We start from the raw sequence: 14,402 nt of genomic DNA, 5'->3' as shown, positions 1-14,402 counted from the left end.
ATACAGATGTCAAAAATGCACATGTGGGGAGAGCTAACAGTGTTGGAGGAAACACTGGATAGCGAGTGGGGAGAGATATGTAAACCATTAAACATAACTGAGCACTGATCTAATGGCAATATGGTAAAGATGATGAAGCACTGGTCACTTAAAACTTGTCAAGCCATTATCTAAGTTTAAATGGTATTTCTCCTTTCCTCCATTCCAAAATTACAGGATATTTTGACCAAGCTTGATGACAGCTTTTTCAGTCATAACACCTGGGGGTATGTCTATATTCCAGGAGGCCTTAACAATATTTTCCATGTATATTCCTGTACCTCCTGTATGGTACACATCTGAGTCCAAGTGAAGACCTGATTGGCTGGGTGGGTACACTGTCCGACTGGCTCGCTCTGACTGAACAAAGGACATCAGCTGAAGAAAACACAACATTACAAGAATTGGCACCAGAATGTATGAACATGTTTATATATGCATAAGCCCTTTCATTGATTTGACTGTGCATCTTGAGGTCAATGGTCCCCTAAAATGTTAACAAAACATATCATTGTTGTTATGCAACCAACAAAGGCCACACATATCTGGAAATGTATCGAGACAAGAACTATTAACATTTACTGATGCAACCTTAGATCAAGTTGCAAAATATCAAAAAGGGCAGTAAGGTGTTTGTTACCTTGAGCCAGTATGGCTTGCTGAACTGCTGATCTAGTGCCCGCCTCCACGTCTCTCCCATCTCAGCAGGGCAGTTCCTGCTCGCCAGCTTCGCCTGGGCCTCCTTCTTCTTCTCCTCCATCCGAGCACGCTGTTCAGGGGACAGTCCATTGTTGGTAGGAGGGGAGGTTGGACTGTCGTCAGCTTTCAGTTTTTTCACAGGAGTGGCCTGCACAGGTGGAACAATTACTGAAGTCTACAATATACTAGCACAAGTAGCTCTCTAAGCGCTTCTGTTGATATGTTCTTTGATCAGACATGAAATCTACTCAAATTCTTCTAGGCTCATGGCTGAATTTAGAACAAAAACCTCCTTGACTTACAAAAAAAAGGCTACTCCATGACATGGGACAGTTATCCACGTCAGCCGATGCAACTAGGCATGGAAGGACGTATTTACTTTTATGTTATATATTATGTCCTCCTGCCTAGTATGTAATATACAAGGGAATAAACCCTTTTACACAGATCAGGACACATGTGCAGTGACAGGAATTCTAGGTAATATGTCAAAGGTTAAGTTCCCAAAAAAGAAAACAATCCTTCTCTCAAGTCTCTCAACTAGGGCTGGGTACCGGTACAGAAATATCAGGTCCAGGTCCGGTTCAGGTCCCAAAGGATCAGGTCCAGGTCCGGACCTAAACCTGGACCTGATGCAGTATGACTCATACCAATGGTCCATTTCACTACAAAGAAATCTGTTTGATGGAGTGTTAGACTTACACTGGCCTACAACGCTAACTGCACCTGTACAATTTGCTGTAAAACTTGGTAGAAATTACTATAAACTCTACTCTACTTTCACTCTAGTTATTTTCTTCCACCTGCAAGCGCCAAAAAGTATGAATGCCTGATAAAATATTCTAATCGGTCCAACATCTGGTCCACCTAATTTTTTCAGGTCCGGTTTTTCTGGACCGGTCCAATAAGAAAAAACGGTTTTGTACCGGTACGCTGTACCGATACCCAGCCCTACTCTCAACCATTGTTTTGTTTCTCTTTTTTCGGGGCCTTTACCTTTGACATATAACATAGACTTTCTGTCGCCACACATGCGTTCTGATTTCTGTGAAATGGCTTATAGGTCCTTCCATGCCTCGCAACTGGTTACAACCCACATGTGGACTTTCTGCATACTCTGAGTCTGAAGAATAAATTTGACAGTGATGAAATCCATTAAAAGGGAGTGATCACGACAAGGATGAATAACATATGAATGCAAAATTGTTCAAGCATCACCACACAATCCCTGAACAAAACCAACTTCAAACTAAGAGATACGCCCCCCCTCCCACACCAACAAACAAACCTTCCCGTCTGGAGAGGTGCCGCCCTGTTCTCCGTCTGTCGGCCGTTTCTTCGCCTGTTGGGGGCTGAAGAAAGAGGAGATCTTCTTCTGACCGATCATGCCGAGACTCCTCGAATACGTCCGTCTACAGGTACAGGCGAAAATCGTGACAGATTTGGATTCAGCCCAAGTGTGTTTTGGTAGTTTTGGTCTATGTGGAGTCACGTGGTTAAGTTTCCCGCGAAAAATATCAACTGGCCAATCACAGCGAAGCAATCAAAATCGCGAGAGAAGTAAGGGGATACTCCAAATTTGCTTATATATGCTTTATATACATTTGTGAATGGAAGAAATTTTGAGATCAAAAGCGTTATCATGGTGATTTGACAGTTCTGGTAACCTTGAACTTCTGGTCACATGCTCAAAACATTGCGAGAAAAGATGGCTGCCCTGTCGCATGCTGACAGTGTGAGTACTGTTTCCCTTTTATACTAACGTTAAGACAAAATAGAGCATTCGTACCTTGTACACGTTACTGATTTCATCTTTCCCTGAAGTGCTAGTTGTGAGCTTGATTCTTAGTCGCAAATTCATTGATTTGAGTGTGGCTTGGGCGTTTTAAAGTGACATTCCAAACTAGACCCCCACCCATACTCCACATACCGGCTCCACGGGACTTCCGGGTTGAACATGAGTGATCATGATGATGTGTCAGAACAAGGACGTCCTTGATCAGAACGTCCTTGGTCTGATATAAAACTTCACACTGACATAACGGTTGGTAGGAAGAGTGTAGAACAATGTTTTGCTTTGCAATCTGGTTATGTTGATGATTGTCCATGGATCTATTAATTCTTGTTGGATCTTTACTATTATATTATGAGTAATATTGTAAAGGACATTCGGGTTTTCAGGTAGTGTCTGATTGCCACAAGTATACGTAGTAGATGGCAGTCTAGATAACTTATATGATATGAGATATTGAGCGCTCAGACACTTATATTGTCACCTGATGGACATTTTGTCTTCTTCCTTGCAGGTCTTGAAAGGGAGCCAACCCAAGATGGTGATGTATTAAACTGACTACCCACTTCTTTTCAACATAGCAGTCATTTTGCAATCTCTCAGGGAATTATAACTCATTGACATGTAAAATTATGAACTTTTCTGGAGCTGAAAATGTCAAAGTCATACCAGGGTAACATTTCTTACATATACAACAAAGAAACACAAAATACTGCTGTTATACTGACATTGTCACCAGTCTGATCAGACCTGGAGCAAAGATGGCGGAGCTTCCAGGCTATGTGGGGTACCCTTGGGTGGGGGACAACTCCTTGGAGTTCTACAGAGACCCAGTCAGCTTCATGGAGAAGAGAATACAGGACTACAGCAGCAGGATCTTCCAAGCCAGGTTCATCAACCGACCCACTGTGTTTGTGGGATCAGCAGAAGCAGTCAAAAAACTTCTAAATGGTAAAATATTGTTTTACAGTCCTGTAACAACATTGATAATGATAGATTATAAGATTATAACAAACAAACAAAAAACTTAATCGTGAAGACACTCTATTTTTGCATCATTGATTGACTAATAAACTTCTAATGATAATTTGTTGCACAAACTAGTAGGAGTACCAAGTGGATTAGAAGCAATTGTATTTATTGTACAGTTGACAACCAGTTTTTATTTTGTTTTCTTTTTTGTGCTTGCAGAGAAAACACAGCATTTTGAGATGGGATACAAGGCTCTTTGGCAGGGGCTGTATGGAGACAATGTGCTGTTTTCTGATGGTTGGTCAAATTTCTTTGTTTTTATAACAGTTAGCATTCTACAGTCTCTTGAGGCTCAGAATTTTAGGTTTTGATAGACAATTCAGATCTTTCCCCATGCCCGTAGCCAGGATTTTGGTTGGGGGGGTTCTTTTTAGTACTTGTGGGACCATCGAGCGCCGCAGGCACGAGACTCACGCCGGAGGCGTGAGCTTCCTAGGGGGTCGGGGGCATGCTCCCCTGGAAAAATTGAAATCTTGACCCTCTAAAATTGCAATTTCCTTCATTTCGACGGGCAAAATTCGCTGGTTAAGTTTAATGGAATTTCTATTAAATACACAAGACTTTGGGCATAACTCTTTAAGGCCGACTCCCCCACGATGTCCGACACCAAAGGCACGAGGCGTCGCAATGCAGGTCCGGGGAAATTTTGAAATATGGACCCTCTGAAAAGCAATTTCCTGCAAATTCCAGGGCAAATTTTGCTGATAGACTCACTAAAGATTGAATGAAATGTCTATCAGTGAAAAATGCAAATCAGCCATGCCTATGAAAAAATCTTGGAAATGAAAAAGTGGACCTTTGAAGTTTGAGTGTGAAAAAGCGGACCTTTTGAGCGTGTGGGGGAGTTCTTCCGAACCCCCCCTGGCTACGGGCATGTTCTCTCCATGTTAGCTGTTCCAGCTCTGTATGCACTGCTGACAGCCTGTGTGTAATTTTACTCTGCTTTGAAGTTTACTAAGTGGACCAGCTCCATGGCTCAAAGGCAGAAAACAGAAAACAATAAATGCTTAAAAGCTCTTCAAATGTCACAGATGAATAATCAAATGGAGGTAAGTATTCAAATACTCAGGCTCTATGCTTTTAAAGTCAAACTGCAGTAGCTAGTCATGTCAGGTTGTTGATACAAATATTTAGGACAGTTGTAAGTATTAGATATCTTTGAGGAACTATGATGTTCTTCTGTCATGATCCAAGTGAAATTGTGTGAGTACCAGCTGGTATGAACAGTCAAGGCAAGGAGGGCAAAGAGGTTCAGATGTGAAGTGTGTAGCTGTAGTGATGTAGTCATGCAGAACACTTGAACCATACCTGATCCTGTTGTGTTTGGATCCTTCAGGAACTGAAGCCATAGCTCTACGTGCTCTCCTGATCCCGCTCTTTAACAAGGAGGCTGTCAGCGGCTACCAGAGCACTGTGGAGAGGTCAGTACTGTCCCACTTCATATTTGGGGCAGTTATGAGTCTACTTTTGTCATCAGTGTATATCCAAATCACCCTCCAGCTTGTCACCCTCCTCACCCTTTGTGGATAAGAATGTAAACCTGGTTTTATGGATCAGGTGTCACTTTGGAATCAGGCTATTTTAATTTGCAATAAAAGATATCCCTCTCCATCTGATGGAAACAACATCAAAACAGGATAACTAGTCGTCACGTATGGGAATAACCCATGGCAGTAATTGGCACTGAGGAAGTTTTCAAGTAGTCGTAGTCACTTCTACTTGCAAATAGTTTTTAAAAGTCATGTAGAAGTTGAAGTGATTACATGTTGTTTTAAAGCCTTGAACAGGATATTACAAACTGTACTTCTTAAACTCTTAATTTCTTCCTTACAGAATATGTGACAGAACATTACAGACCATACCTACAGGGTGAGTACACAGTTACTCTTCAACATGTCAGAGTTAAAACTGCCTAACTTTGTGTGGATTGATACATACATTGTAATATCATATAAACTATAGTATAAACATCCTTTTATTTGATTTGGCAAATTTTAGCTTTTCAATAATAAACAAATGCATAAACAAACAAAATAAAAAGTACAATGTCCCATTGTAACAACTGCCACAATTGCCCAAATCAATTTTAATGTTACATGTGGAGACCCTCAACCCAATTCAGGATTTAAATTGCTATGCTCTTGGCTTACAATGTTCAAATAAATCAATGTCCTAGATGTAAACTGAACCATACAAAGGGTTTTCAGAAGAACCTTTCCAGTTCATTCAGTGGAAAAAAACTGTTAACCTCCTTACAAATACCTGGCCACTTACCACACATGACTGTGAATCTGTCCTGCCCTACAGGAGACCTGTGAAGGTGTATGAACTCCTCAAGCAGATGTCCACAGAGATCTCCATGGGTCTGTTCTTGGACATTGAGAGAGAAACAGACAACAGCTTTGCTCCACTTGTCTCACAACTTATGACTCAACACTGGCATGGTAGGGGCAGATTTCCATTAATGTTTTTTTCACTGTAGTCCTAAGGCCTAATAATAATTGGAATTGGAAAAAAATGAGGTTGTGGATCACAAAATCTCAAAAAGATGGTTCTCAGTTACAGTACAGTTTTCCCTGCTTATTCACAATTTGTCTGATCTTTGTGCTGTCCATCTGTTTGACCTTCAGGTATCATCTCCATGCCAGCCAATCTGAAGCTGCCTACATGGGGAGGCAACTGGGAATCAGGGTACAGTAAAGCACTGGAGGCCAAGGTGAGTCTTCTATGCTGCACACAACCCTTTTGTCTTAGGAATGACATCGATCATGGCTTAATCCATCATGATTGTGAAGAAATCATAGATACAGACAGACCATTAGGCAATGATATTGATGGATAAAAATATCCTTTTTAGCAGGATTTGTGAATCTGGCTTTTTTTTCTTATGGCATGTCATTTCTATTGCAATTGGTTTCTATTTGACACATCTTTTTGTGGCTGGGCCTGTGATCACCAGGTCATTTTTCATGGCTTCAGGGAAGACATTTTCCAGTTTGATCTTTTATTGAATCTGCTAGCTGTTATGGTTTTGCAACTAACATTGATTAAGTTTTAAAAGATTTGTTAAATGCTTATTCATTAACCATTTGTCTTTTGCTTGTAGGATGAGCTTCTGAAGATCATTGGAGACCGGATAGGAAAGAATAAGCACAAGTATTGCAGAATATGTTTCTTTCTCTTGTTGAGATGTTTGTCTTGTCTTTAAAAATTTAAAGAACACCAACCTATTTTTTTACTACCAGTCCATTTATATGTACTGTACAACAACAAATTTGAGGTATCTCATTACTGTAATTCCTGATTTTTTCAATGTACTGTTATGTTCACGGTTTTCACGGTGACGACTGTAACGTGAACTTATCATTACTGATAAAAAATGATTCACAGACGTTTTGTATGTGCACTTGCTGCAATAGTGAACATTTAGTTAAGAGAACAAGTTAAATTTTCTCAGACCGTGAACGTTTGGTACCGTGAAGACAAAGTGAATTCTAACCTATGTATTTTCTCACAGCAATGTCTTAGGTCTAATGAAGACAGCTGGGTTCCGTTCGGAAGATGAAGTCTACCGCCACCTGCTGCTGTTTGTGTCAGCCCTGGTGCCCAAAGCCTTCTCCTCCCTGTTCACCTCCTTCACCCTGCAGTTAGCAGGGCCAAGCAAGGTAAGTTGTCTTCAGTCCAGATCTGGTCAGGGCTACTAAGGCTGTTACTCCACCTTTTTGTAGAGAAAAAACTTTTTGTTCCAGCAATGTGGAACATAAACTATCATCTAAGTCAAACACATAATCCCTAAAGTGGAGGAATGTGTGTATTCGTATAGCTTGACAATGGTTGAATTTTGCAGGCTTCCATGAGACAGAAGGCTCTAGAAGATGAGACGTTCCTGGAACACATCCTCCTTGAGGTGCAGCGACTCTGGCCACCCTTCATCGGGGGTAGGAGACTTGTCAGACAGGTAAGCAATTAAAACATAATAACTTGATGGGAGTAAACTTTGCAGTTTTCAAATCTTTCAAATAGAGCATTAGGACCAACATAGTGTCTCTGGTTTTCAGGAGTTTACCCTTGCCGGGTACAGGATCCCTAAGGAGCATGGCCTGATGTATGTGACCCACACGGCTCACAGGGATCCCCAGATCTTCCCTGAACCAAACAGCTTCAAACCAGAGAGATGGAGCACAAGGTTTGTTAGATTCATAATTCCTGTAGTTGAAGTAAAGTTAAGATGGACCATATGGCCCTGAGTGCAGACATGATGTCTCTGTGAATATCATAGATATGTAAATACCTTTGTATAGTCAAGAAGAAAATTTGTAAACGATGGAAAAAATCTGTCAACGTTGAAACATTCAAAGGCTAAATATTTTGTGCTGGTGTTGATCACATTCAAACTGGTCAATTACAACATCTGCAGAGTCTGACATGCGCACATTCCTATCCACAGTAATGCAGGGCATGAGGAATACCTGTGTGCATTTGGGGGAGGACCCAGGCGATGTATTGGGACGCAGCTGGTGCAACTAGTACTCAAGGTAGGAGAGGTTTTGAGTACCCGATTTCATGTCTCTTTTTTTTTCAGATGCTTGTCTTCTTTTCTATTCTGTGGTCTGGAAGATAATTATTGTGGATGGGTGGGTGATCTAGCAAACAACTCTCTCCATCCTTCTTTGATCTCTGTCATTCTTGGATGCCATTTCCATCTGTGATCTGCCTTCTCTCTTCCTCTTCCTGCCACCTGCATTAGTTCTGAGGATGGTGAAACATGACCACACCTCTGATCAGTTTTCTTCTTGGGACCAAGCAGCTTGCTATCATAATGCTGGATACCCAAAAGTGAGGTGAAAATTTACATATAAGTGTCCATAGTGATAAAAGATTCCGTGTATCACTATGTTTTGATCAATATGTTTTTGAAAAGTTCATCAAACTTACAGGTTTTTTGTTTGGTTCCATGTGTTTCTCTGTTTTTTTTGCTCTATGTACAAGGAAATTCTAGAATCTGTTTTCCTGAATTAACCTATCGTCTATATCATGATACTTACTGGAAAGCATTTTACAGTTTACAGATGTTCACCTTTAATAATGATATCCCGTATCAATTTATTTCCTTGGAATTTGGACATTTTAAAGTAAAATTTAGTTAGTGGTCTAGATAAAAAAAAATGTTGGATTTAAATCTTCATCATCTAAATACATTGTACATTCGCTACCTGAAATTTGCGTACCAAGGTCCAGCCCTCAGACTCTGTTGTAAATTTATACCTGACATTTTGTCTCTCTCACCAGCATGTTACAAAGTACCTGCTGCATAACTTCCACTGGGAGGTGACACAAGCAGAGATCCCGCCTTACAAGTGGCTGCCGGTGTCCCGCCCCACAGTGGAGGACCAGGTCATCTTCACACCCAGAGACTCACCTGACCAGGAGGTGGAGGTGGGGGTGGAGGTCGCTGAAACATCATTGTGAGAAAACAGAAGTGACGTTCACAGCACTGTGACCAGAGGGAGCTGGTGCAAAGTGGCTGGCAATTTCCTCTGATGTATTACTGGCTGATGTCTGATGACACATTGGCTCCATTTAAGACAAATGCCTTGAGTGATAGTCTCCACCTGACTACATAGGTCACTGCAAAATTAGTAGAAATTAGCCAAACAGACAGATAACATGCCAGAGGAGATAGTATGCTCAGCTGTATGATGTACTCCCAGGCAGGCTGGCTGACTCTTTATAGAGTCTGGTAAAGAACAATGAAAGGTGGCAAAACAGTAGCAAACGAAGTTACATGTATCGAGCAATGAAAGGTGGCAAAATAATAGCAAACGAAGTTACATGTATCGAGCAATGAAAGGTGGCAAAATAATAGCAAACGAAGTTACATGTATCGAGCAATGAAAGGTGGCAAAATAATAGCAAACGAAGTTACATGTATCGAGCAATGAAAGGTGGAAAAATAATAGCAAACAAAGTTACATGTATAGCAAGGCTAATTCCAATTAAGTCCCTCTGGCTCTGAAAATGTTAATGATAAAAAAATTGTTTTCAATGCATTAAATGTATGGAAAAAAGATAGTGGAATTAGAATGAGGAATCAAACAACCTCAAAAAATAGGCAATCTTGGCAATCTTAAAAATGAGCCAGTATAGACTGCAGCACTATCCTGCCAACCTCTCCCACTTTACTGAGCTTGCTGTGCTTGTGTGCTTTTTTTATTCTATATCCTTGTTGAAGATCATATTTACCTCACATGTGCAGCCAAACTTATCTGTTGTCTCAACATAGTTAAGTGTCTTGAAGAGTGGCTATTTACTAGACTTTCTATAGACCAAGTGTACCACATGTCTACAGAACAGCTGCCAGTTTCGGACTGGGCAGTAACAGTTTACGCTAGCATCTATGCAGTACTTTAACAGTTCAACCACACCCATTCTTGCCCATACATTTATCTAAGGACATGTAACATCCAGCATGTTTGGCCAGCAGTCAACTGACACAATACCGATGATGCATTCAGTTTAGTTCTACTGGTAGGTCAGCAATTTATTGGAAACATATTTTTTTATCAAACACTTTTCCAAGCAACTATGCACCTCCTGTACTGGGAGCTTTATAAACAAAAATCAAAATTAATTTTGTGTCTTCCTGCATATTCAAAGTTTATGCTCTTCAACCTTTTCAAAATGATTTCACCAATGACCAATTTGTGCAAAAAATGCTCTTTCTCCTATGATCTACCAATCTGGACTCATCAAGGGTCTTGATGGAAGGTTTTTGATTCCAGTTGTTGATCAACAAAGTTTCAGGTATGCTATCAAATTGTTTGTAGCTATAATACACTAGTTCCTTTGACTATCCTTACTGTGCATTCATAAAACATAATCTTGACTCTGTAGAAAAGTTGACTGGGACATATTTTCAATGTGCTTTGCCAGTATTTCCAGTTCTCAGGTATTGGTGTCTTAATGTCTTGTTTCTTCCTGGACATTAACATATTTGAACCTATTTATCCAGTACATGTATTTATTCTATGCAACTTTGTACCACAGTCGTATGCGGCAGCCATAAAATGTCAAAGTCCAACTTTCATGCTTTTTATTAGTCAAGTTAAAGGTGTTAATTTTGTCATGTTTTATACCTTTTCATGAACTTGAATGTCTGGTTCAGTGTACTTGTATATGACATGTTAAAAAATTGTCTGAATATGTCTTTTTTATAGATGTGTAATGAATAACTGTAATGTATTCCTTTGTGACCCTTCTGATAGATTTCGACTCAGTATGATGTCTTGATTATCAATGGTAACTTCATCATTTTGTTAACGTACTGATGCAACACAGTCATAACATTGGGTACCTACTGCCAATGGCACTAGCTGCAAATACACCCGGTATATTATTATTATTATAGCATCCTGTGAATTGGTGGATAATGATAAACAGGATTCTCTGATCCAATACCAAGAATCCTGTGTGCTTCTTCTGTCAATCATGCCATCAATATGCAGAGCATCGTCCATTGCCTGTACAATATTCATTGGTGAGCCTCTGTCCGGCTGGGCTAAGATCTCCAGACTCTCCAATTTTGTGGGTGTGGCTGCTAGCCAGCTCTCAGCCAATCAGAAGATTGGCTTTGATTTTTAAAAAAATCGTTTTAATAGGTGATTCTCTGATTGGTTCAAAGATGCATATGGTTGGAGGCCACACCTATCTCCTACTATAACCCACTTGGTAGGACCCATCCTCCTACGCCCCGTCCCCAATGGCATTAGCCTATTGGGGTTTCAACACGACTGTGGTCCCTCTGCGAATAGGAGAATGGGTACGACCATACATTATGTTAACCTCCTTAGCAGGCTCTCTGGGCATTTTTTTTTTCGTTTTTCCTCATAATACACTTTTGCTGGCCATTTCTTTTTGTACGTCGTACTGGGTCCTTTGTACGAACAGGCAGTGCAAATGACCCAGTACAAAAAGAAATGGCCAACAATGCTGTATCATGAGGGGAAAAAAACCCAGAGAGCCTACTATGGAGGCTATCATGTGCAATTGCTCCTGTTCCATCATAACAACCCTTCGACTCAGAGTCAAGAATACATCATTCCAAATTTTGTTACTTCTTAATGCTTTATTTTTGCTTCAAGGCAGAAGCGCACTTCTTTACGTACTTTCTTGTCATATTTCTACATTGTTCAGCAGAACTCAAATGGACAAGGCGACATTTTCTACGTCGACGTACATTTATAGCATACACAAAATATTATGTTCATGTGTATGTACTCAAGACTACACAGCGATTTGTGGCAACAACATCTAGACGATACTTCGAACTCTAATGCACTAGCTATAGTCTACAATTGGAATAACTAAATGGTGAATAAACACAAAACAGAAGCACATAATAAAGATCTATAATCTAATAGTGTTTTTAAACGGCCCGGAATAATGTTCTATGTGCCGACGTAATGACTAATGTGTCCTTGTATACGTAAACATGCTCGGGCCGCAACTTAGCGGTATTTTTAGAAAATAAAACCACTGGCTACTACACAATTTCGGCTGTTCAGTAATCAAGGCAACTAAGTAGCAACGACAGACATTTCTATTGAAGCTGGATGTACCTGTTGTGGCGGAGCGAGACGACGCCACAGGAAGATCCCGCCGTTTCTAAGGCTGTCCCAGACCACTCTTCTCAGCGCCGGCAGGCGGAAGGCGTACACAAACGGATTCACCATGGGGACTAACCCTATGACAAGGATGAACACGCACCTAAAGAGCAGGTTGATCCCAACCAAACCGTCCCAACTGTTGTGAATGCTGACGAGCACTGTTACCTGCCAGGACAGAAAAGGCAGCCAGGCAATGAGGAACACGGCGATGATGATGAGTACGCTTTTGGCCTTTCTCTGCGCGGCGCCGATCTGCTGCCGGTGGATGTGGACACGGCCCTGCTGCTGCTCCTGGACTGCGACCACCCTCAGGCGCCTCCTCAGCACCGCGAACACGCGCGCGTTTGTGAACACCACCACAGCGACACCAGCCGTGCACAGGACAGTCATGAACAGGATGTAGCTGCTCTCCACGGCCCCGAGGAAACAGAGCTGATCACTGGTGCCCATCGCGTTACAGTTCCATCCCATCGTCGGTGAGAAGCAGAGGAGAGCGGCGAAGACCCAGGCCCCTGCCACCGCCATTGAGACGTGCCCACCGTGGACGGTGTGGTGGTAGAAGATGGCGTGTTTGACGGCGATGTAGCGGTCCACAGACAGGAGAACCAGTCCGGTCAGAGATAGGATCACGGGAAAGTGCAATACCGTTACAATCAGTAACATATACTGTCTATATGTCACAGAATCCTTCAGCTCAAACATAACGAGACCAATCACATTGGTGGTTATATCTGTAACGGCCAGATTGCCAATCAGGTAGTATAGCGGTGTATGTTGCTGTCCTTTGGCGATTCCAAAAATGATGAGACTGTTGAGCAGGATACAGATAACGCTTATGACTATTATGACGGCTTGCCCGCCACGGAATGCAAACGGTCCCCAGTCTGACTCAGTCGCACAAATTGTTCTGATAGCTCCGAAAGTCAACTTCACACCGACATCGCTTTCCGCGTACCATTCCAAACATTGACCTGTAGTATTAAAATAAGGATGTGCAAAACCGTTAGTTGTCCCGTTGTAATCGCTTAAATTTCCTTCCATTTCAGACGCCCTACGGCTGTAGCTAGGCTTGCGAGTCTAGTGATCGCCTTCAGTGTTGCTACTAATGGAGATCTTGGAAGAGCTCTCCGATAAGAAACGCCTTGACAGTGGTCACCTTGAAGCGACCGATCTTTATGTCCTAGTCTGTCGATAACAACGCTGCTGATGAAACACCTATCTTAGGGAGGAGCACGGCCTCTGTCAGATGACCTCGTCCTGGGTCGCCAATGCAACTGCGTCTCCTCTTGAGCAAAGGCTTCAGCGTCCAGTCGTTTGCGGAATAAAAAGAACTTGCTTCTATTGCTGACTCTGGAAATGCTTCCCTTCTAATAGAGTCTGACTGAGACTGAAGTCGTAAGAGGAGAACTAGTCTGCATCAGTACCAGTCGCAACCAACCCCGAGCTCCTTCTCTTTTGTAGGTCAGTTCAACAGACACGTGGACGTCCTGTACGGCTGGCCGCACAATTCTGCCCGTTGTTGTAGCAAGTCGTGAGAGATCAAGCTGTGCTGTCATTGGCAATCATTGCTGTCTAAATGCTCACCCCGAGATCACACAGACCAGAAATTACAGGCCAGTGGTCTTCTCCTTTCATTTCATGCTTTCAAACCTTGCTACAGGAAATTAACGTGATTTCTTTCCACGTGTTGAGGAGTTTCCATAACTATTAACGCGATTACACTGCGCTGCAGCAGATGTGCCCACTTATCATTAGTATGCCGAAAAACACTAGAAATGCTGATGAAATACATCATTGTTGTCGCTCTCATGATTTTGTTTTCGAAGCCCAGAACCAGAGTGGCCCGAAACTAAGCCGCTTTCATAGATTACCTTTCTCCAGTCTCGTGTAAGGGTGTGGGAAAAGTTACCTTTGCTCCATGGATCCACAATTAACGTTTGAAACACGAATTTAAAGCATTTTTTTCGAGATTTACGTTACAACCGATGCATGCGTGTAACACAAAATTTGCTGCAATTTTGATAAAATGTGGATCATGCATGAAGACATCTCAATTCACGGCGAAATTTGTTGTTCCAGAGATCACTGCCCATCAATCAAAAGGAAAACATACCAAAACCGATGTGCGCAGAGAAATCTTCCATAAGAGGATCGTACGATTGTCAGATTGAAAC

The 14,402-nt window shown here is 41.7% G+C and overlaps 3 protein-coding genes across 5 annotated transcripts in view; 1 reads left to right on the top strand and 2 right to left on the bottom strand.

The window, feature by feature from the left end:
- LOC118413368 (uracil-DNA glycosylase-like) overlaps positions 1-2,253 on the bottom strand; it is a 6,824-nt gene extending 4,571 nt beyond the window's left edge. The window contains 4 exon segments of the mRNA XM_035816721.1: positions 321-359; positions 361-417; positions 680-886; positions 2,027-2,253. Coding sequence (XP_035672614.1) covers positions 321-359; positions 361-417; positions 680-886; positions 2,027-2,125 — 402 coding nt within the window. The 5' untranslated portion in view covers positions 2,126-2,253.
- An 80-nt stretch (positions 2,254-2,333) lies between these two features.
- Positions 2,334-10,964, top strand: LOC118413365 (cytochrome P450 26B1-like). Of its 3 annotated transcripts, XR_004830862.1 has the most exons (14): positions 2,334-2,473; positions 3,045-3,481; positions 3,722-3,799; positions 4,899-4,983; positions 5,396-5,431; positions 5,870-6,006; positions 6,193-6,278; positions 6,669-6,718; positions 7,080-7,227; positions 7,410-7,520; positions 7,621-7,748; positions 8,010-8,097; positions 8,852-9,460; positions 9,508-10,964. XR_004830862.1 is itself a non-coding variant. In XM_035816718.1 (13 exons), exons 2-13 carry the CDS (start codon positions 3,292-3,294, stop codon positions 9,029-9,031), a joined length of 1,317 nt encoding a protein of 438 aa, XP_035672611.1. In that variant the 5' UTR covers positions 2,334-2,473; positions 3,045-3,291; the 3' UTR covers positions 9,032-10,964. The 3 variants fall into 3 exon arrangements, 2 of the variants coding, with proteins under 2 accessions (XP_035672611.1, XP_035672612.1); XM_035816718.1 differs by having other exon boundaries at positions 8,852-10,964; XM_035816719.1 differs by lacking the exon at positions 2,334-2,473 and adding an exon at positions 2,563-2,782 and having other exon boundaries at positions 8,852-10,964.
- Positions 10,965-11,168: 204 nt separating this feature from the next.
- LOC118413367 (sphingosine 1-phosphate receptor 1-like) lies at positions 11,169-14,396 on the bottom strand. Its single transcript, XM_035816720.1, has one exon. The coding sequence runs from the start codon at positions 13,267-13,269 to the stop codon at positions 12,139-12,141; it is 1,131 nt and encodes a 376-aa protein (XP_035672613.1). The 5' UTR covers positions 13,270-14,396; the 3' UTR covers positions 11,169-12,138.
- Positions 14,397-14,402: the final 6 nt, after the last annotated feature.

The sequence above is a fragment of the Branchiostoma floridae genome, chromosome 4 (genome assembly GCF_000003815.2).
Source record: "Branchiostoma floridae strain S238N-H82 chromosome 4, Bfl_VNyyK, whole genome shotgun sequence".
NCBI lineage: Eukaryota > Metazoa > Chordata > Leptocardii > Amphioxiformes > Branchiostomatidae > Branchiostoma > Branchiostoma floridae.
This window is presented reverse-complemented; position numbering and strand designations above follow the sequence as displayed.

Coding starts and splice junctions, on each gene's coding strand:
- LOC118413365 (XM_035816718.1), top strand. CDS start 3,292: ATGGCGGAGCTTCCAGGCTATGTGGGGTACCCTTGGGTGGGGGACAAC. Junction 6,007..6,192: donor TATGACTCAACACTGGCATG/GTAGGGGCAGAT, acceptor TTTGACCTTCAG/GTATCATCTCCATGCCAGCC. Junction 7,749..8,009: donor CCAGAGAGATGGAGCACAAG/GTTTGTTAGATT, acceptor TCCTATCCACAG/TAATGCAGGGCATGAGGAAT.
- LOC118413367 (XM_035816720.1), bottom strand. CDS start 13,269: ATGGAAGGAAATTTAAGCGATTACAACGGGACAACTAACGGTTTTGCA.